Source organism: Heptranchias perlo, chromosome 3 (genome assembly GCF_035084215.1).
Source record: "Heptranchias perlo isolate sHepPer1 chromosome 3, sHepPer1.hap1, whole genome shotgun sequence".
In the NCBI taxonomy this organism is placed as follows: Eukaryota; Metazoa; Chordata; class Chondrichthyes; order Hexanchiformes; family Hexanchidae; genus Heptranchias; species Heptranchias perlo.
Window position 1 is genome coordinate 119,983,984 of NC_090327.1, and position 20,474 is coordinate 120,004,457.

At 45.5% G+C, this 20,474-nt stretch overlaps 1 protein-coding gene across 3 annotated transcripts in view; it reads right to left on the reverse strand.

Annotated features, from left to right (window-relative positions):
* Positions 1-17,241: 17,241 nt before the first annotated feature.
* nudcd1 (NudC domain containing 1) overlaps positions 17,242-20,474 on the reverse strand; it is a 113,241-nt gene continuing 110,008 nt past the window's right edge. For all 3 annotated transcript variants that reach the window (XM_067981777.1, XM_067981784.1, XM_067981785.1), the window contains one exon: positions 17,242-17,788. In XM_067981777.1, the coding sequence (XP_067837878.1) occupies positions 17,490-17,788 (299 nt within the window). In that variant the 3' untranslated portion in view covers positions 17,242-17,489. The remainder of the gene's footprint in view (positions 17,789-20,474) is intronic.

A 20,474-nucleotide genomic window follows, 5' to 3' on the forward strand; every position in this document is an offset into this window, starting at 1 on the left:
TGTTACTTTGGGGTAAATTAAAGACTACAATCTGATACCAGGGTTCAGAATACACATGAACTATTTCAGCTATCCTTCGTGGTTTAACATTATTTAAAAGCAATTAGCCTGCAGCCTCCTAATTTAGTCCCAGATTAAATTATTGAAGAAATGAAAATGTGCAGATCTGCATCAGAACAAAATAAACTGCTACCATAGCAACATCACTTCAGCCAACTCCAACCCAGTTGTGTTAACCCTCTGTGGTCTGGTTAATACTGATTCCACTGGAAGTAGTAACATGGCAATGATAATCACCAGGAATCCACCCAGAGATTCTTCTGCTCCACTGCCGTAACTTCATCAGTAACCATGCTTACGTGCATCAATTGGGTTTCCGCCAAAGTTACGGTGGTGAAGTGGGAGAAGTCCCGAGGAAATTCACCCCCAATGTTTCCTAACCTAATCAGTATATATTTTCCCTTTCTTCTTCACTGTTAATAACTAGCTTTATCGGATACCAACATTTTTTTTAGGATTTGGCACTTGGTTCGTTTGTAAAAATGTACAACTGTAACTCTTAAGGGACAGAGTCATCTTTTGGTAAAATAATTTAACATTAGTGATGGGGTTTTGTTTTAAAGCACCCCAATCGCAGTAGTCAATGCCTGAAGGGACACAAGATGAACGAAGACATGACAGGAAGATTTGTCAGCACCAGAGCCAGACTCTCTGTACCCATCATCATGCACCTTCGGAAAGGGAGTGGGAAATGGAGCTGCTCCATTTGAACTGCTCGTGTGCCCCATTCCCGTCCAGTAGGGAAAGTTAACTCCCCTCCCCCCCCCCCCTCCCACTAAGGTCAGGTGTCCAACAGATGCCTCAAGCACCTTGCAAACCAGGTTTGATACCCCACTGAATTTACACTCTGTGCAATCTCAAACTAATCCAGGGTGAGACTGCTCCTGCCAGGGAGACCTCATCATCACTCTGGAATCAGGTCTGATGCTGATTTTGGTTTATGTTGCCAAGATCGCTTTGCACCAATGCTAAACTTGCAGTGTAAATGCACCCCTAAACCCCACTGAAATGAAAGAAAAAAGATTTGCATTTCTATAGCATTTTTCACGACCTCAGGACGTCCCAAAGCGCTTTACAGCCAATGAAGTACTTCTTAAGTGTAGTCACCATTGTAGTGTAAAAAACACGGCAGCCAAATTGTGCACAGCAAGGTCCCACAAACAGCAATGAGATAAATGACCAGATAACGTTTTATTGATGTTGGTTGAGGGATAAATATTGGCCAGGACACCAAATGCAGCAAGGAGTTAAAAAAATGCAATTCTATAACAGATTATCATGTTCTCGAAGCATCTGGAAACACTTCACAAAGAGAAACATTCCCTCTCTACCAGTAATATCCCACAAGCAGCAATCAGATGAATGACTAGTTCATGTGGAAATGTCATTGTGATTAAATGGTGTACAGCTCTTCCAATTTTTCTATCTCCCTGAACAAAATAGTCAGTGTCACTTTGATTAGTTTATTGAGAGTGAGCTATAAAGATAAAATGGTACATCAGAGGTCAGTGGATATCAGTGTTACAGTGAAGAACTCCATCCGTCTTTCGGATGAGATGTTAAACCGAGGCCCCGTCTGCCCTCTCAGGTGATCGTAAAAGATCCCAGGGTCATTATTCGAAAAAGAGCAGGGGAGTTTTCCCCGGTGTCCTGGCCAAAATTCGTACCTCAACCAACTTCACTAAAAAAACATTATCTGGTCATTCTCACACTTGCTGTTTGTGGGACCTTGCTACTGTGCTTCCTACGTTTCAACAGTGACTACACTTCAAATGTACTTCATTGGCTGTGAAGTGCCTTGGGATGTTCTGAGGTCATGAAAGGCACTATATAAATGCAAATCTTTCTTTCTTAGGTGTCATTTCTGTTTGAGTGCGGTATCTGCTGCAGCATTCTGAGTCGGCTCTCTCCCATTCTGTCTAGTTGCGAGTGCCAACCCCAATGTCTCCAGCCAGTCTTCCTCAGAGAGTACGAATCCCAGGAATATTTTTCAGAAAGTGTTGGCTGATCTTTGTTCCCGTGGTTTATATAATGGGCCATTTTGCTTTCAGTGAAGTGGAAATGTCATTTTCTGAACAGCAAAAATCAGTTTAGGTTTACAACGAGATTGTTCGTGTTCTTTATTTTTTGCAACCCCAGCTGTATTAATAACTGCTGCATGTTGCGTGTGAACAGAAGCAGTCGGTGCCAATTGCACTTCAACAGAGAAAAGCTCAGCTGGAGAAGGCTGTGTTTCAGGCGAGTGGGCAGGTGTAGGAAGAAGAATATTAATGCTCAGGAAAGAAAGCAGCCAATTATAGTCCATGTGGTCAGTCTGTTTACATCACTGCCCATTACTGGTGCTAGAGTGGACCTACAACCTTTCTGATACGTTTAATTGTAAAAGACTAAGTGCCGAATCTTGGTGGAACAATAATGACATGTTAACGATGCACCCTGTTATTAATGCGTAAATCAGACAGCAAATTCAGGGGTTAAGAGATACTGGGTGAGTTACGAAGTGTTTAGTCAAGATGGTCCTGCCATCATGGTGTGTGGGGCAGGCTTGATGGACCAGCTGGTCTTTTCCTGCCCATCAATTTCGTCTGTTCATAAATGCAGAGAACTCTTACCATGGCAAACTTCCTAAATGTAGAAAATTTGCAGATCTGTCCCAAGCAGGTTTTACAGCATCCTTTTAAAAAAGGTGCTCCTCAGATCTAAAAATAACAACAACCCTCCTTTACTGAATCTCCCTTAACATCACCTTCAGGGCTCTCTCTGTGAGAAGGGCAGTCCTCCCTCTGCCCCTGAACATTGACACTTCCTTCAGCGTTGAACGTGAAATGTTTCTAGCCATTCTTCCTCCAGTTAAAAACTGGTCAATGCCCTTTAAGGCTCAGAAGCAGCTTTCAATGGATATCTGTCTCTGCGAGACACTCCCTATGCAATGCTCAATCTGCGCTGGGAACACAATGCTGACATGGCAATTTTGCCCCTGCCCTCTGGTACTCCCTTCACCCTGCCACTTCCGCCCTCCTTTCGAGATCTTACTATGAACCTTCCCTTCCAGCCATGCTTCCGGCTCCATCCTTTTCCCCCCTTTTCTGCTTCATCCTGTTCCGTGTCTCATCTTTTTTCTCCACTCTGTGAAGCTCTTTAAGATGTCTTTTTTTGTACGTTGAGGGGTGCTGTAGAAATGTAAATTACTTTTGTTAATAAGTAAGCACAGAGTCCTTGGACCAAAGGAATAAGAAACCGCTGAGATATATTTTCAATAATTTCAAAGCGAGGGGTAATTTACTGAAAGGATTGGCTTTGTTAGTGGGATTAGTTACTTGTAATGTAGCAGGTTACATACTGGGATTCAAGGATTATTATTAGTTGCTTAATGGCAGCATATGATGAGAATCCAGGTTACTTCAGCCGGCACATATGATTTCTCTATGCCTGAAACAGCAACATATCATAGCAGGAAGCAATCTTATTTGATGTAATAGCACCAAGAAAGTAATAAGCAGCAGGAAAAGTAATGAGTTTCCTCAGTCATAAAGCACAAATAGGACACTGGAGTCCAAATGTCATGAAGCAACAGAGCAGGGAGTCAGTTTTCTAGGTACCCATATTGAGCACACATCCTTTCAATACTTCAGTGGTAATCTGGGAACATTAAGGATGATTATACCTGAGGTTTTTCACTATACTTACGTCAGAAGGGAAGGAAGGGGAGAAAATTGCAGAGAGAAAAAAAACTTCAGATTAAATAGAGGCTGTCTTCCAATGTCGACTGTCCCGTTAAAGCTTCACCAGCAGTGGCCAGTGAATAGCACAAGCATAGCTCTGGGATCAACAGGAAAACCAGATGGAAATCTGAAATAAATATCATGTTGGAAATACAGATAACGTTTTAGGGTAGATTTTCCGAATGCTTGTTCCCGGTGCAGCCTCCCGTGGCAGGAGCTCCTATCGGGATATCGTGGGCGCACTCCCCATGATTTTACATCCATTCATTTTAATGCAAGAGCAGGCCTGAGATTTCCAGAAACATGCTCCCTGGGGACAAGGCTCTGCTCTGGGAACCAGTATTCGGAAACATTACGCTTTTTGGGTTGAACCCCTTCATAAAATTGAAACAGGGTCTCAACTTGAAGGGTTAAACCATCTCTTCTGTTTTTTAGATGCCGATGGAGGTGTATGTTTTGAGCATTTTACGTTTGCACTGATATGTAGACTGAAAAATGGTGCTGTATAACACTGTGCTATCCATTCACACAGCCTCAATAAGCAGCTGTTGGTGTCAAACTTGTAACTACAGCATAAATACAACAAAGACTGCGTAACTACTTTCCAATTAGTTCCACTCACCCCATGGGGCAGGGATGTAACCAGTTTACCAGAAAGAAAATGTGTTCTTCTGTAAGTACCTTTTGGGAATGGGGGCGGGGTGGGCGTGGGGAGGGGGTTTGGGGAGATCCAGCACCTTGATAGTTAAAGGACACTGGGTGGACAGTGCATAACTCTATTAGAAAACGCAACCCTACATCTGTTGATAACCTTTGCCATGCATCCATGAAAGAATGAATGAAGAAAGCTGGCCACAACTTCAGGACATCACAAAGCACTTTACAGCCAATGAAGTACTTTTGAAGTGTAGTTACTGTTATAATGTAGGAAATGTGGCAGCCAATTTGCACACAGCAAGGTCCCACAAACAGCAATGTGATCATTTCGAGATAATCTGTTTTAGTGATGTTGGTTGAGGATTGGTCAGGACACTGAGGAGAACAGCCCTGCTCTACTTCAAAATATTGCCGTGGGATCTATAACATCCACCTGAGAGGGCAGACAGGACCTCAGTTTAACATTTCATCTGAAAGACAGCACTTCCGAGAGTGCAGCACTCCCTCAGTACCACACAGGGAGTGTCAGCCTAGATTTTGTGCTCAAGTCTCTGGAATGGGACTTGAACCCACAACCTTCTGACTCAGGAGAATGAGAGAAATAAATGTTTGTGGTATCATTAGAGCTTACATTTTGGTAAAGGGGGTCCATCAGTATACTCTATAATTGTAATCTGTCAACAGAAAGTGTGTTGGTTATTTTCCAGTGGCTGCATTCAGTGTATCCCCTACCAGCTGAAGCTGTGATGTCTCAACTCCTTATTCAGATTTTTCTTATTTTCTATGATGGACACAGTCATCAGTCAGACTAGGTTATGATGGTCCCATGTAGGGAACCTGAATCACCACCAGCTCTTTCGATGTTAAGTAAGTCAGTCTTCTGAGATAAAAAGAAAAACAAACTGCAAATACTCGAAATCTGAAATAAAAGCAGGAAGTTTCAGAATAACACAGCATTGGAGTGGAGTGCAGGATCGGCGATAAAGGGAGGAACGAGAAAGGAGAGAGCGAGCGGAGCGCGGGATCAGCGATAAAAGGACGAGAAAGAGAGAAGAGAGAGGAGAGCGGGGGATCAGCGATAAAAGGAGTGTGGGAGGAGAGAGAGAGAGAGGAGAGCGCGGGATCAGCAGTAAAAGGACGAGAAAGAGAGAAGAGAGAGGAGAGCGGGGGATCAGCGATAAAAGGAGTGTGGGAGGAGAGAGAGAGAGAGGAGAGCGCGGGATCAGCAGTAAAAGGACGAGAGAGAGAGGAGAGAGAGAGGAGAGCGGGGGAGCAGCGATAAAAGGAGTGTGGGAGGAGAGAGAGAGGAGAGCGCGGGATCAGCAGTAAAAGGACGAGAGAGAGAGGAGAGAGAGAGGAGAGCGGGGGAGCAGCGATAAAAGGACGAGAGAGAGAGGAGAGAGAGAGGAGAGCACGGGATCAGCGATAAAAGGACGAGAGAGAGAGGAGAGAGAGAGGAGAGCACGGGATCAGCGATAAAAGGACGAGAGAGAGAGGAGAGAGAGAGGAGAGCGCGGGATCAGCAGTAAAAGGACGAGAGAGAGAGGAGAGAGAGAGGAGAGCGGGGGAGCAGCGATAAAAGGACGAGAGAGAGAGGAGAGAGAGAGGAGAGCACGGGATCAGCGATAAAAGGACGAGAGAGAGAGGAGAGAGAGAGGAGAGCACGGGATCAGCGATAAAAGGACGAGAGAGAGAGGAGAGAGAGAGGAGAGCGCGGGATCAGCAATAAAAGGACGAGAGAGAGAGGAGAGAGAGAGGAGAGCGCGGGATCAGCAATAAAAGGACGAGAGAGAGAGGAGAGAGAGAGGAGAGCGCGGGATCAGCGATAAAAGGACGAGAGAGAGAGGAGAGAGAGAGAGAGGAGAGCGCGGGATCAGCGATAAAAGGACGAGAGAGGAGAGAGAGAGAGAGAGAGGAGAGCGCGGGATCAGCGATAAAAGGACGAGAGAGAGAGGAGAGAGAGAGGAGAGCACGGGATCAGCAATAAAAGGAGTGTGGGAGGAGAGAGAGAGAGAGGAGAGAGAGAGGAGAGCGCGGGATCAGCAATAAAAGGACGAGAGAGAGAGGAGAGAGAGAGGAGAGCACGGGATCAGCAATAAAAGGACGAGAGAGAGAGGAGAGAGAGAGGAGAGCACGGGATCAGCAATAAAAGGATGAGAGAGAGAGGAGAGAGAGAGAGAGGAGAGCGCGGGATCAGCGATAAAAGGACGAGAGAGGAGAGAGAGAGAGAGAGAGGAGAGCGCGGGATCAGCGATAAAAGGACGAGAGAGAGAGGAGAGAGAGAGGAGAGCACGGGATCAGCAATAAAAGGAGTGTGGGAGGAGAGAGAGAGAGAGGAGAGAGAGAGGAGAGCGCGGGATCAGCGATAAAAGGACGAGAGAGAGAGGAGAGAGAGAGGAGAGCGCGGGATCAGCGATAAAAGGACGAGAGAGAGAGGAGAGAGAGAGAGAGGAGAGAGAGAGGAGAGCGCGGGATCAGCGATAAAAGGAGTGTGGGAGGAGAGAGAGAGGAGAGTGCGGGATCAGCAATAAAAGGACGAGAGAGAGAGGAGAGAGAGAGGAGAGCGGGGGATCAGCGATAAAAGGAGTGTGGGAGGAGAGAGAGAGAGAGGAGAGAGAGAGGAGAGCGCGGGATCAGCGATAAAAGGACGAGAGAGAGAGGAGAGCGCGGGATCAGCAATAAAAGGACGAGAGAGAGAGGAGAGAGAGAGGAGAGCGCGGGATCAGCGATAAAAGGAGTGTGGGAGGAGAGAGAGAGAGAGGAGAGAGAGAGGAGAGCGCGGGATCAGCGATAAAAGGACGAGAGAGAGAGGAGAGAGAGAGGAGAGCGCGGGATCAGCGATAAAAGGACGAGAGAGAGAGGAGAGAGAGAGGAGAGCGCGGGATCAGCAATAAAAGGACGAGAGAGAGAGGAGAGAGAGAGGAGAGCGGGGGATCAGCGATAAAAGGAGTGTGGGAGGAGAGAGAGAGGAGAGCGCGGGATCAGCAGTAAAAGGACGAGAGAGAGAGGAGAGAGAGAGGAGAGCACGGGATCAGCAATAAAAGGACGAGAGAGAGAGGAGAGAGAGAGAGAGGAGAGCGCGGGATCAGCGATAAAATGAGGAGAGAGAGAGGAGAGAGAGAGGAGAGCGCGGGATCAGCAATAAAAGGACGAGAGAGAGAGGAGAGAGAGAGGAGAGCGCGTGATCAGCAATAAAAGGACGAGAGAGAGAGGAGAGAGAGAGGAGAGCGGGGGATCAGCGATAAAAGGACGAGAGAGAGAGGAGAGAGAGAGGAGAGCGGGGGATCAGCGATAAAAGGACGAGAGAGAGAGGAGAGAGAGAGGAGAGGGCGGGATCAGCGATAAAAGGACGAGAGAGAGAGGAGAGAGAGAGAGAGGAGAGAGAGAGGAGAGCGCGGGATCAGCAATAAAAGGACGAGAGAGAGAGGAGAGAGAGAGGAGAGCACGGGATCAGCGATAAAAGGACGAGAGAGAGAGAGGAGAGCGGGGGATCAGCGATAAAATGAGGAGAGAGGAGAGAGAGAGAGAGGAGAGAGAGAGAGTGGAGCGTGGGATCAGCGATAAAAGGAGTGAGAGAGAGAGAGAGAGATGAGAGAGAGAGAGAGAGAGAGCGGAGCGCGGATGGGGAGAGAGGTGAAAAAACAATTAAAGTGACTTCAGCACAAAGGGAGGAGCTGATTGGTGAGTAGCTGGTGAGTGTTTTTTTCTCCGGTGAGTATTTTTTAAGTCTTTAAATTTATTTTTGTTCAGTTTAGTTAATAATATAATAAATCGAGGCACGACAGGGCAACTCGGTCCCATCGAATACACATCCTGTGTGATGTGGGAACTCCAGGACGCTTCCTGTGTCCTGGACAACCACTGGTTCAGGAAGTGTTGTCACCTGGAGGAGCTCGAACTCGGGGTTTCAGACCTTGAGCAGCGGCTGGTGTCACTGCAGTGTATCCGCGAGGCTGAGAGTTTCATGGATAGCATGTTTCAGGAGGTGGTCACCCCACAGCTTAAGAGAGTGCAGGCAGAGAGGGACTGGGTGACCGCCAGACAGACAAGGAGGAGCAGGCAGGTAGTGCAGGAATCCCTGAGGGCATCTCATTCTCTAACCAGTATTCAATTCTGAATACTAGTGGGGGAGAGGGTTCCTCTGGGGAGTGCAGCCAGAGCCAAGTCCACAGCACCATGGGTGGCTCAACTGTACAGGGGTGGGGGTGAGGAGAAAGGTCAGGAGAGCGATAGTGATAGGGGATTCTATAATTAGGGGAACAGACAGGTGTTTCTGCGGCCGCAGATGTGAGTCCAGGATGGTTTGTTGTCTCCCTGTGCCAGGGTGAAGGATGTCACTGAGCGGCTGCAGGACATTCTGGAGGGGGAAGGTGAACAGCCAGAGGTCATGGTCCACATCGTTACCAACAACATAGGTAGAAAGAGGGATGAGGTCCTGCAGGAAGAGTTTAAGGAGTTAGGAAAGAGATTAAGAAGCAGGACCTCCAAGGTAGTAATCTCCAGATTACTCCCAGTGCTACGCGCTAGTGAATATAGAAATAGGAGGACAGAACAGATGAGAGATGGTGCAGGAGGGAGGGCTTTAGATTCCTGGGGCACTGGGACCAGTTCTGGGGGAGGTTGAACCTGTACAGGCCGGACGGGTTGCACCTCAACAGAGCTGGGGTCAATGTCCTCGCCGGGAGGTTCACTAGTGCGGTGGGTGAGGGGGTTGGATTTAAACTAATTTGGCAGGGGGATGGACACCAGGATGTAGCTTTGGAAAGGAGAAACAAGGGGCACAAAGGATTGGGAGAGAAAGATAGCACTAGAGCAAGTAATAGTACAGTAGTAGACGGGACCAGACTAAGAGGGAGTACAAGAAAGTCTAAGATAGGTTTACAGTACATGTGTGTAAACACACAAAGCATGTTAAACAAGGTTGGTGAGCTGCAGGCACAAATAGCCACGTGGCAATATGATGTTGTGGCGATTACGGAGACCTGGCTCAAAAAAGGGCAGGATTGGGTACTAAATATTCCTGGATACAAGGTGTTCAGGAAAGATAGGGAAGGGAGGGTGGCAGTATTGATTAAGGAGAATATTGCAGTGCTGGAGAGAGAGGATGTCCTGGGGGGGTCAAGAACAGAATCTATTTGGTTAGAGTTAAGAAACAATAGAGGTGCCATTACACTACTGGGTGTGTTCTATAGGTCACCAATTAGTGGGAAGCAATAGAGGAGCAAATTTGCAGGGAAATTACAGAGAGGTGCAAAAGCCATAGAGTTGTGATAATGGATGACTTCAACTATCCTAATATAGACTGGGATAACAATAATAATATAAGGGGCAAAGAGGTAGAGGAATTTTTGAAATGTGTGCAGGATAACTTTCTTGACCGGTACCTTTCCGGCCCAACGAGGAAGGAGGCACTGCTGAACTTGGTTCTGGGCAGTGAGGTGGGCCAAGTGGAACAAGTGTCAGTGGGGGAACATTTATGGAACAGCGATCACAGTATCATAAGATTTAGATTAGCTATGGAAAACGACATGGACCACTCTAATGTAAAAATACTCAATTGGAGGAGGGTCAATTTCAGTGGGATGAGAACAGATCTGGCCCGGGTAAATTGGAATCACAGATTGTCAGGGAAAACTGTAATTGAACAGTGTGGCGGCCTTTAAGGAGAAGATGGTTTGGGTACAGTCTAGGTACATTCTCACGAGGGAGAAAGGTAGGCCAACTAAAGCCATTGCTCCCTGGATGACGAAAGAGGTAGAGAGTAAGATGAAGCAGAAAAAAGGGGCGTATGACAGATGTCAGGTTGACAATACAAGTGAGAACCAGGCTGAATATAGAAAGTTCAGAGAAGTGAAAAAGGAAATAAGAGGGGCAAAGAGGGAATATGAGAATAGACTGGCAGCAAACATAAAAGGGAATCCAGAAGTCTTCTATAGGCATGTAAACAGTAAACGGGTAGTAAGAGGAGGGGAGGGGCTAATCAGGGACCAAAAAGGAGATCTACTCATGGAGCCAGAGGAGATGGCCGAGGTACTAAATGAGCACTTTGCATCTGTTTTTACCAAGGAAGAAGATGCTGCCAGAGCCTCAGTAAAGGAAGATGTAATTAAGATACTGGATGGGCTAAAAATTGATAAAGAGGAGGTACTAGAAAGGCAAGCTGTGGTTAAAATATATAAGTCACCCAGTCTGGATGGGATGCACCCTAGGTTGCTGAGGGAAGTAAGGGTGGAAATTGCAGAGGTACTGGCCATAATCTTCCTAACACCCTTAGATACAGGGGTGGTGCCAGAGGACTGGAGAATTGCAAATGTTACACCCTTGTTCAAAAGAGGATGTAAGGATAACTATAGGCCAGTCGGTTTAACCTCAGTGGTGGGGAAACTTTTAGAAACGATAATCCAGGTCAGAATTAGCGGTCACTTGGACAAGTGTGGATTGATTAGGGAAAGCCAGCATGGATTTCTTGGAGGCAAATCGTGTTTAACTAACTTAATAGAGTTTTTTGATGCGGTAACAGAGAGGGTAGATGAGGGCAATGCGGTTAATGTGGTGTATATGGACTTTCAAAAGGCATTTGATAAAGTGCCACATAATAGGCTTGTCATCAAGATTGAAGCCTATGCAATAAAGGGGGCAGTAGCAGCATGGATACAAAATTGGCTAAGTAACAGGAAGCAGAGAGTAGTGGTGAACGGTTGATTTTCGGACTGGAGGGAGGTGTACAGCAGTGTTCCCCAGGTTTCGGCACTAGGACCACTGCTTTTCGTGATATATATTAATGACTTGGACTTGGGTGTACAGAGAACAATTTCCAAATTTGCAGATGATACAAAACTTGGAAGTGTAGTGAACACTGAGGAGGATAGTGATAGACTTCAAGAGGATATAGACAGGCTGGTGAAATCGGCGGATACGTGACAGATGAAATTTGACGCAGAAAAATGCGAAGTGTTACATTTCAGTAGGAAGAACGAGGAGAGGCCATATAAACTAGAGGGGTACAGGAACAGAGAGATCTGGGGGTATATGTGCACAAATCGTTGAAGGTGGCAGGGCAGGTTGAGAAAGTGGTTAAAAAAGCATACGGGATCCTGGGTTTTATAAGTAGAGGCATAGAGTACAAAAGCAAGGAAGTCATGATGAGCCTTCATAAAACACTAGTTCGACCACAATTGAAGTATTGTGACCAGTTCTGGGCACTGCACTTTAGGAAAGATGTGAAGGCCTTACAGAGGGTGCAGAAAAGATTTACTGGAATGATTCCAAGGATGAGGGACTTTAGTTATGTGGATAGACTGGAGAAGCTGGGGTCCTTCTCCTTGGAACAGAGAAGGTTGAGAGGAGATTTGATAGAGGTATTCAAAATCATGAAGGTCTAGACAGAGTAGATAGAGAGAAACTTTTCCCATTGGTGGAAGGGTCAAGAACCAGAGGACATAGATTTAAGGTGATTGGCAAAAGAACCAAAGGTGACATGGGGAAAAACGTTTTTACACACGAGTGGTTAGGATCTGGAATGCACTGCCCGAGGGGGTGGTGGAGGCAGATTCAATCATGGCCTTCAAAATAGAACTGGATAAGTACTTGAAGGGAAAAAAATTGCAGGGCTACGGGGATAGGGCAGGGGAGTGGGACTAGCTGGATTGCTCTTGCAGAGAGCTGGCATGGTCTTGATGGCCGAATGGCCTCCTTCCGTGTTGTAACCTTTCTATGATTCTATGACTATTATCAGCATTTGAAAAGACAAAGTTCAGGCCAATGTTTTGGGTAGAAACTCTTTGTCAAAATTAATGAAGGTTCTCTCCCTGATGCATTAACCAACTTTTTCGATTTCCAAATGCCGATTGCTCTATCATGTATTTCCAATGTTTTCGGTTTTGGCTACAACTGGTGATTCACTAATGTCCTTTAGGGAAGGAAACCTGCCATCCTTACCCGGTCTGGGCTTATATGTGACTCCAGCCCCACACCAATGAGATTGACTCTTAAATGCTCTCTGAAGTGACCTAGCAAGTCACTTAGTTTATCGAATCGCTACATAGAATGAGGACTGCAGCAGTTCAAGATGGTGTACCATCACCTTCTCAGGTCAATAAATGCCGGCCTTGCTAGCGAGGCCCACATCCCGAAAATGAATTTTAAAATATACGGCAGGGTGGGGGCGGGGGGAGGGGGAGGAGGGGAAGAGAAAGAAAGAGTAGAAAATAAATTAAAATCTAAATATAATTTGAAGTGAGAAAGCCAGATGTCATGGCTGTGGTTTGTTTTTACAGCAGCAGTTATATTATAAGTACACAGGGTACTTTATAGGGTAGAGAGAAACTATTTTCTTTGGTGGGGGAGTCCAGAACAAGGGGGCAGAACCTTAAAATTAGAGCTCGGATATTCAGGGGTGATGTCAGGAAGCACTTCTTCACACTAAGGGTAGTGGAAATCTGGAACTCTCTCCCCCAAAAAGCTATTGAGGCTAGGGGTCAGTACAAACTTTGAAAACTGAGATTGATAGATTTTTGTTACGTAAGGATATTACGGTTATGCAAGGCAGGTAGATGTAGTTAAGATACAGATCAGCCACAATCTAATTAAATGGCGGAATAGGCTCAAGGGGCTGAATGGCCTACTCCTGTTCCTACGAGTCCCAGACTGCTACGTGTACAGTATGATGTGCGGTTGGCAGACCCAGTGTATAGTACTGGCTGCGCATTGCTGCGGGTTATGATGAGCTTAGTAATGAGGACGCACGAGCGAGCATTTACAAGTCTACATTCCCATGATAGCCATTTTTTAAAAAATGATCTGCGAGTCAAAACGAGCTTTATAAAGTTCCCAGAAGATGCGACCGACCAGTTTGGCATTTCTTAAGATGCGGCTTGTTGCCAGGCTGGAATTATATACCTGGTGCAAAGTCCAAGTGGTGTGAGACTACCTACTAATGGTGGTCTTACAACTCCTGGCTTCAGTGTGCTTGAGAATTTGATTGTTGGCCTGAATTCCAAGTTAAACTGCCACGGTCATATTGATGTGTACTCAAAACCACTTTGCATCAAGGCTAAAATGGTAGCATATCTGCAGTCAAAAGTAACCGGCAATAGGAAAGGGGAAAGTCAGAAGAAATGTTTTCAGATATAGGGTTAGGAGAATGTGATTTAAAGACAATTAGGCATGTACTTGAAAAGGAAGGGTACAGATAAATAGGTTTAGATTACATTAGATTGGAACTAGCAACAGCACTGGTGTGATCGGTCAAACGGTCTCCCTCTGTATTACATTAGACTTCATCTAACCCTATCAACATATCCTTCTATTCCTTTCTCCCTCATGTGTTTATCTAGCTTCCCCTTAAATGCATCTATGCTATTCGCCTCAACTACTCCATGTGGCAGCGAGTTCCTCATTCCCATCATTTTGGGTAAAGTTGTTTCTCCTGAATTCCTTACTAGATTTATTAATGACTATCTTATATTTATGGCCCCTAGTTTTGGACTCCCCCACGAGTGTGATTTGTGAATCTGTACCCCTAGATCCCTTTCCATCTCTACCCCATTTAGACTCTTGTTTTCCAAAGAGTAATGTAATTTCCACAATTGTATGCCCAGTAGTATATTCGATTATCACCATGGTAGCAGCCTGGATCCTGTCATTTAAAAGACTGTCAGTGCTCTAGCTTTATCAAGCCGCATTGTCCATGATTATGTTGAATGTTTGCGAACACAGATGTGACCAAATTGGTTGTGGTGTGAAGGAAAGCTTTCTGAAGGATGGGTCTGACTGACACGGAGGTGTTTTCCACAGATTAAAAGAGACTCACAAAAACGTGATGAATGCTAATGATTAGCGGCTTGTAGAGGCCTGCTGCAAACTTTTGAGCAGGTGGACCGCAACACAAACCAGGAGAATGATGATGGATTGCACATCTGGCTCATCTGTGCCGAATCATTCCAATAACCTCTGGGTGTTTCTGGCCCACGGAGAGGACCATGTGATCTCAAAACTAAGAACTTGGCATTGATTTTTCACCTGAGCATGGATGCAGCTGGCTTGCATGACTGGAGGTCAAGAACGTCTCTGCGGCATCGATTTTTCTTTGAAAACACAAGAGCATGAATATTGCCCACATTACAACAATTCGACAGCTTCATGGTCACATTTACTGACACCTGCTTTTTACTTGCGGATTTTTAAAACGGAATTCAAATTCTCTAACTGCCTATGGTGGGATTTGAACTCACACTACTGGATTACTAGTCTAGTAACATAACCACTACACTACCGTACTCAGCCAGATGGTAATTTATAAAAATACAAAATCTACTGAGGCTAAACTGATCATGTTAAAAATCAGAAAGTGTCATTACTATATGCATCTGACTCTGGCTTTAAGCACAGAGTTTATGTTTCCACCCCGCTGGTGATTCATACTGGGATATAGTTAGCAATGAGATGGAAAACCAGTTAATCTGTTTTTGGGGATGTTGGTTGAGGGAGGAATTTTGGCCAGGACACCAGAGAACTCTGCTATTCTTCAAATAGTGCCCTGGGATTTTGACTATCCATTCAAGTCACTGAAACAGGTGGATAAGGACTTTGGTTTAATATCCCATCCGAAGGCTAATACTTCCAACCATGCAGCACTCCCTCAGTACTGCACTAAAGAATAAACCTAGACTATGAGCTTAAACCTTACAACCCACAACCTTTGGCTTCAAGGTAACAACTGAGCTGAGGTTGCTGAAACCAGAAATTCAATGCGCGAGTAATTGAAACACTGGCTTATCTGTTCCAGAAAAGATCTAGACACTTTCATATCGTGTTATGTTGTGCTACATTCTGTTCACGTGATATTTGCATACATATGTGATGATCTGTTGAGTTTGTTGAGGTAGAGTCCCCACCATTTAAAACATGTACGGTTAAAACAAGCAGTCGCTTATATCGGCCAAGAAGTGGTAACCATTAGTCAATTGCTCAATTTCAAAGTTGCCAGTTATAGCATCTTAAATGGTCCGTTTATTTTGGGCAGAAACAGCGGCACTTACTCACTAGTTTGCACTTCGTTAAGGTGCACTGAATTAAGAACAAACATAAGTAAATAACACCTTCTTAACATTCAATTACTTTGTGTACCTAGGTCCTTCTAATCCCCTCTAAGTGATGTGGGGCTGCAGTTGTACTAAGTATTGACTGCAGTATAAATAAAGCTGCATTCAAACAGTCTTGTTTAGTTTATTCATTCTCGTTACATAGAAGAGTACTGTAACAGTGCTACCTCGTTATCCGGCCATCACATATAGCGGGCAAATCATTTTCACACTAATGCGCTCGCTATAAGTGATGGGGACTGTATTTGCACATATGTAAGCAGCACTCTGCATTGCAGGGGGGAGGGGGGGGGTAGTATTGTAGGTGACTTTTTTTTATTATTCATTCATGGGATGTGGGCGTCACTGGCAAGGCCAGCATTAATTGCCCATCCCTAATTGCCCTTGAGAAGGTGGTGGTGAGCCGCCTTCTTGAACCGCTGCAGTCCATGTGGTGACGGTTCTCCCACATTGCTGTTAGGAAGGGAGCCCCAGGACTTTGACACAGCAACGATGAAGGAACAGCGATATATTTCCAAGTCGGGATGGCGTGCGACCCAGAGGGGAACGTGCAGGTGGTGCTGTTCCCATGTACCTGCTGCCCTCATCCTTCTAGGTGGTAGAGGTCGTGGGTTTGGGAGGTGCTGTCGAAGAAGCCTTGGCGAGTTACCGCAGTGCATCCTATGATACACACTGCAGCCACTGTGCGCCGGTGGTGGAGGGAGTGAATGTTTAGGGTGGTGGATGTGGTGCCAATCAAGCGGGCTGCTTTGTCCTGGATGGTGTCGAGCTTCTTGAGTGTTGTTGGAACTGCACTCATCCAGGCAAGTGGAGAGTATTCCATCACACTCCTGACTTGTGCCTTGTAGATGGTGGAAAGGCTTTGGGGAGTCAGGAGATGAGTCACTCGACACAGAATACCCAGCCTCTGACCTGCTCATGTAGCCAAAGTATTTATATGGCTGGTCCAGTTAAGCCCCTGGTCAATGGTGACCCCCAGGATGTTGATGGTAGGGATTCAGTGATGGTAATGCCATTGAATGTCAAGGGGAGGTGGTTAGATTCTCTCCCGTTGGAGATGATCATTGCCTGGCACTTTTCTGGCACTTTTCTGGTCGGAAGGAGGATTCACAAAAGTTATGAGAGGCAGCCCGAGCCTGGATGTTGTCCAGGTCTTGCTGCATGCGGGCACGGAATGCCTCACCGTCTGAGGGGTTGCGAATGGAACCGAACACTGTGCAATCATCAGCAAACATCCCCATTTCCGACCTCATGATGGAGGGAAGGTCATTGATGAAGCAGCTGAAGATGGTTGGGCCCAGGACACTGCCCCATGGAACTGCTGCAGCATTAGCCCGGGGCCGAGACGATCGTGGGGGGGGGGGGGGGGGGGGCGGGCGGGAGAAGTGAGGTGACAGCATCCTGGGTTTGGTATCACTGTCCATCCCAGGGCTGGGAGCATTTAGCTGTACTTTCTTGATGCTCCTAATCCCCTTGTGTGTGAAATCGAGGTCCCCATGATGTGTGTCACATGGCGAGGAGCTCCAGGAAGAAGCCTGCTAAGTCTCCTGGTCCAGACAGAGGCTGCACATTCCATGCCCAGATAGGCACCTACTCCACAGGTGCCTTACCCATGTTCATTGATGGGAGAAAGCTGTACTTTGACACAGCAGGGACGCACAGAGAGTTTTTGATGCACAAACTGAAACATTATGCTTGGATTCTAAAGTGTGAAGCCATTTTTAATTATGCATCGACAATGTGCGTCATTTAAGTAGTACAATCTTCCACATCTGTACATAGATCTGCTCAATGAAATAAGAATCTGTAATAATTCTAGGATATCAAGAGCTATATGAACAGGTATCATGTGTTTTGTATCTCTTATTATGGAAAATTAATCTAAACTAGAATGGTAACAAACTACTTTACATGGCATCCTGAAACCCTCCAAACTATCACATTGATTTTACTGAGAGTTGTTTGCATTCACTTTAATTACGAACAAGTTCTTTGTTGTTAAAACAAATAGCCTCTCATTTGTAGCTTGAAAGCCTAACACGGGATCATTGGTTTCCAAGCTGGCAACCTGTTGCTTGGCGACCTGTCCTACATGCCTCGCCTCCTTTCGGTTGTAAAGTACGGTCTGTACAGGCGTGGGCTGGCGGTAAATGAAGACTCGACGGAAGCATTCGCACAGAGCAGCGTAGGAGTAGTTTGGAGCACATGTCGAAAACTTCTTCTCTCGTTTAGATGCTTGAACATAGCCTGGAGCAAAAAAAGGGTTTAAGTTAATCATTAGACTATACTGAAAAGAAAGACTTGCATTTATATAGCGCCTTTTACGTCTTCAGGACGTTCCAAAGTACTTTACAGCCAATGAAGTACATTTGAAGTGTAGTCACTGTTGTAATGTAGGAAACATCACAGCCAATTTGCACACAGCAAGGTCCCACAAAGAGCAATGTGATAAATGACCAGATCATCTGTTTTTAGTGATGTTGGTTGAGAGATAAATATCAGCCAGGACACCAGGGAGAACTCCCCTGCCTTTCTTCAAATAGCTCCACGGGATCTTTTATGTCCACCTGAGAAGGCAGACAGGGTCTCGGTTTAACGTCTCATCTGAAAGACAGCACCTCCGACAGTGCAGCGTTACACTGAAGTGTCAGCCTAGATTTTATGCTCAAGTCTCTAGAGAGGGACTTGAACCCACGTCCTTCCGACTCAGAGACAAGAGTGCTACCCACTGAGCCATGGCGAACACCATGGAATTACTGTATTGTTTAATGCAGAAATCAAAACAAAAATAACTATTTCAGTTCAACTTTACACTAATGCCATTTTAACCCTTTGGTTTGACTGGGTTTCGAGTGGAGAAGACAAAAATTACACTGGGTTTCTACTTAGCTTATCTCACTGAATGTTCATGCACATCTGTCCTTGTGCCCTTTTCCCTCCAGTTTCAATTAGAATATTCCTTATTTGGATCACTTTAAATGTGGTTAAAAAAATGAGCAACTGGCTATTGTCTGTGGCTGAAATCAGCACAGCACAGCAAGATATGTCCTCATTACCCATAGTTTAGCCAGTTACACTGCAGAGTGCAGCAGTATGTACTTCTTAGCCAAACATCTGCTTTAGAGTTAGGCATTGTTGTGCGATAAAGAAATGTTTGGCACGAAAGAGGAAACCCAGCCTTTTGGTGGCAACTTTGGCAATTGAGATGTGGGCATTCCATTGAAGGCAGAAGGATAATGGAACCAGGAATGTCAACAGTTGAAAGGTGTAACCATCAAAGGCAAATGCTAATAGACGCTGGTTGGACTTGAGAGAGACGGGAAGGAATTTGTTTAAGAACTAAAAGTTTCCTATTACATTACCAGAGGACTTGGAGGAGGTGTAGTGATTCAGCCATCTCGGTGATGGGAGTGCAGATTGTGCAATCTTTACCAATAAATCACCAAATTACAGTTTGAGGTGGGAGAGATAAAAAGCTCGACTTTCTTTTCAGAAGGGCTAGCAACTGTGAAGTCAGGGTAGAAGAGGAGTCGGAAGGAGGATTCACAAAAGTTATGAGAGGCAGCTTGGGCAAGCAAGCAGAAGAAAGAGCTGCCAGAGGGGCAGGAAGAAAGCAGTTGACACTTATCATGAAATTGCACTTGGCAGCTCTAGCTTGGATTTCCAGATGTTCTGTGCAAGAATAAATCTGTCTTGGGATGTTTCAAATTAATCAGGCCGGCGGATGTGACAGGCAGAGTTTTGTACATGAGACAGCAGATTGGCACGTATGATTCAACCACGGAGCATCAGATCTGATGGAAGGGAGCAGTGAGGTATGAAAACTTCCACGGCAGCTAGAACAAGACTGACTTCACCAACAGACAAAATGATCAGAGGAAGATTTGTACTGCCAAACCATAGGGAACTGGTTTAAAGTGTGGTTTGGTGGAAGGGGAGTCTACAAAAGGCAAATATGAGATAGTGATCACAAGAACACAGCAGTAAGAAAACAGATACAATGCAAGAGTTAGTACCAGAGGTGTGCAAAAGGTCTAAAAGATTAAAAAGAAAAACATTTACATTTATACAGCGCCTTTAATGACCTCGGGTCATCCCAAATTGCTTTACAGCCAATTAAGTACTTTTAAAGTGTAGTCACTGTTGTGATACAGGAAATGTGGCAGCCAATTTGCACACAGCAAGGTCCCACAAACAGCAATGTGATAGTGGCCAGATAATCTGTTTTAATGATGTTAGTTGAGGGATAAATATTGGCCAGCACACCAGGGAGAATTCCCCCGCTCTTCTTCAAAATAATGCCATGGGATCTTTTACCTCCACCTGAGGGCAGATGGGGCCTCGGTTTAATGTCTCATCCAAAAGAGAGCACCTCTGACAGTGCAAAACTGCCTCAGCACTGCACTGGGAGTGTCGGCCTAGATTATGGGCTCAAGTCTCTGGAGTGGGACTTGACCTTCTGGTCCATGACTTTCTGGCTCAGAGGCAACAGTGCTACCCATTGAACCAAGGCTGACACTTAGCTGAATTATTGGGCCAGTCAAGGATACAAATAGGTTTGAGGTTATTCAGGATAGCAAAGGACCAAATACTGCTGCCAGCCTGATGAGGCGAAGAAAAGTGCAGGCATTGTTCGAACACTGAGATCTCCAAAGGAGATTTCAGCTGAGGGGGAAGTTAGAGCTAAGATTTGTTATGATAAAAAAAAATTAAAAGTTCTAGAGAGTTGTTGAGCTTAGGGTAGTGATCAAAATAGCAGTGGAATTTGCTGAGGTGAAGCAGAGAGATTTGCAACCACAGGAAATCAAAGTCAGGTGATTCAAAGAAGTACCTATGATGTGCCCATGTCAATCTTTCAAGCCTGGGCTTTCGACTGGCTGGAAAACAGACTTTTAAAACCAGTTTTCAGCTAAGGAAAGAATGCATGGTGGGA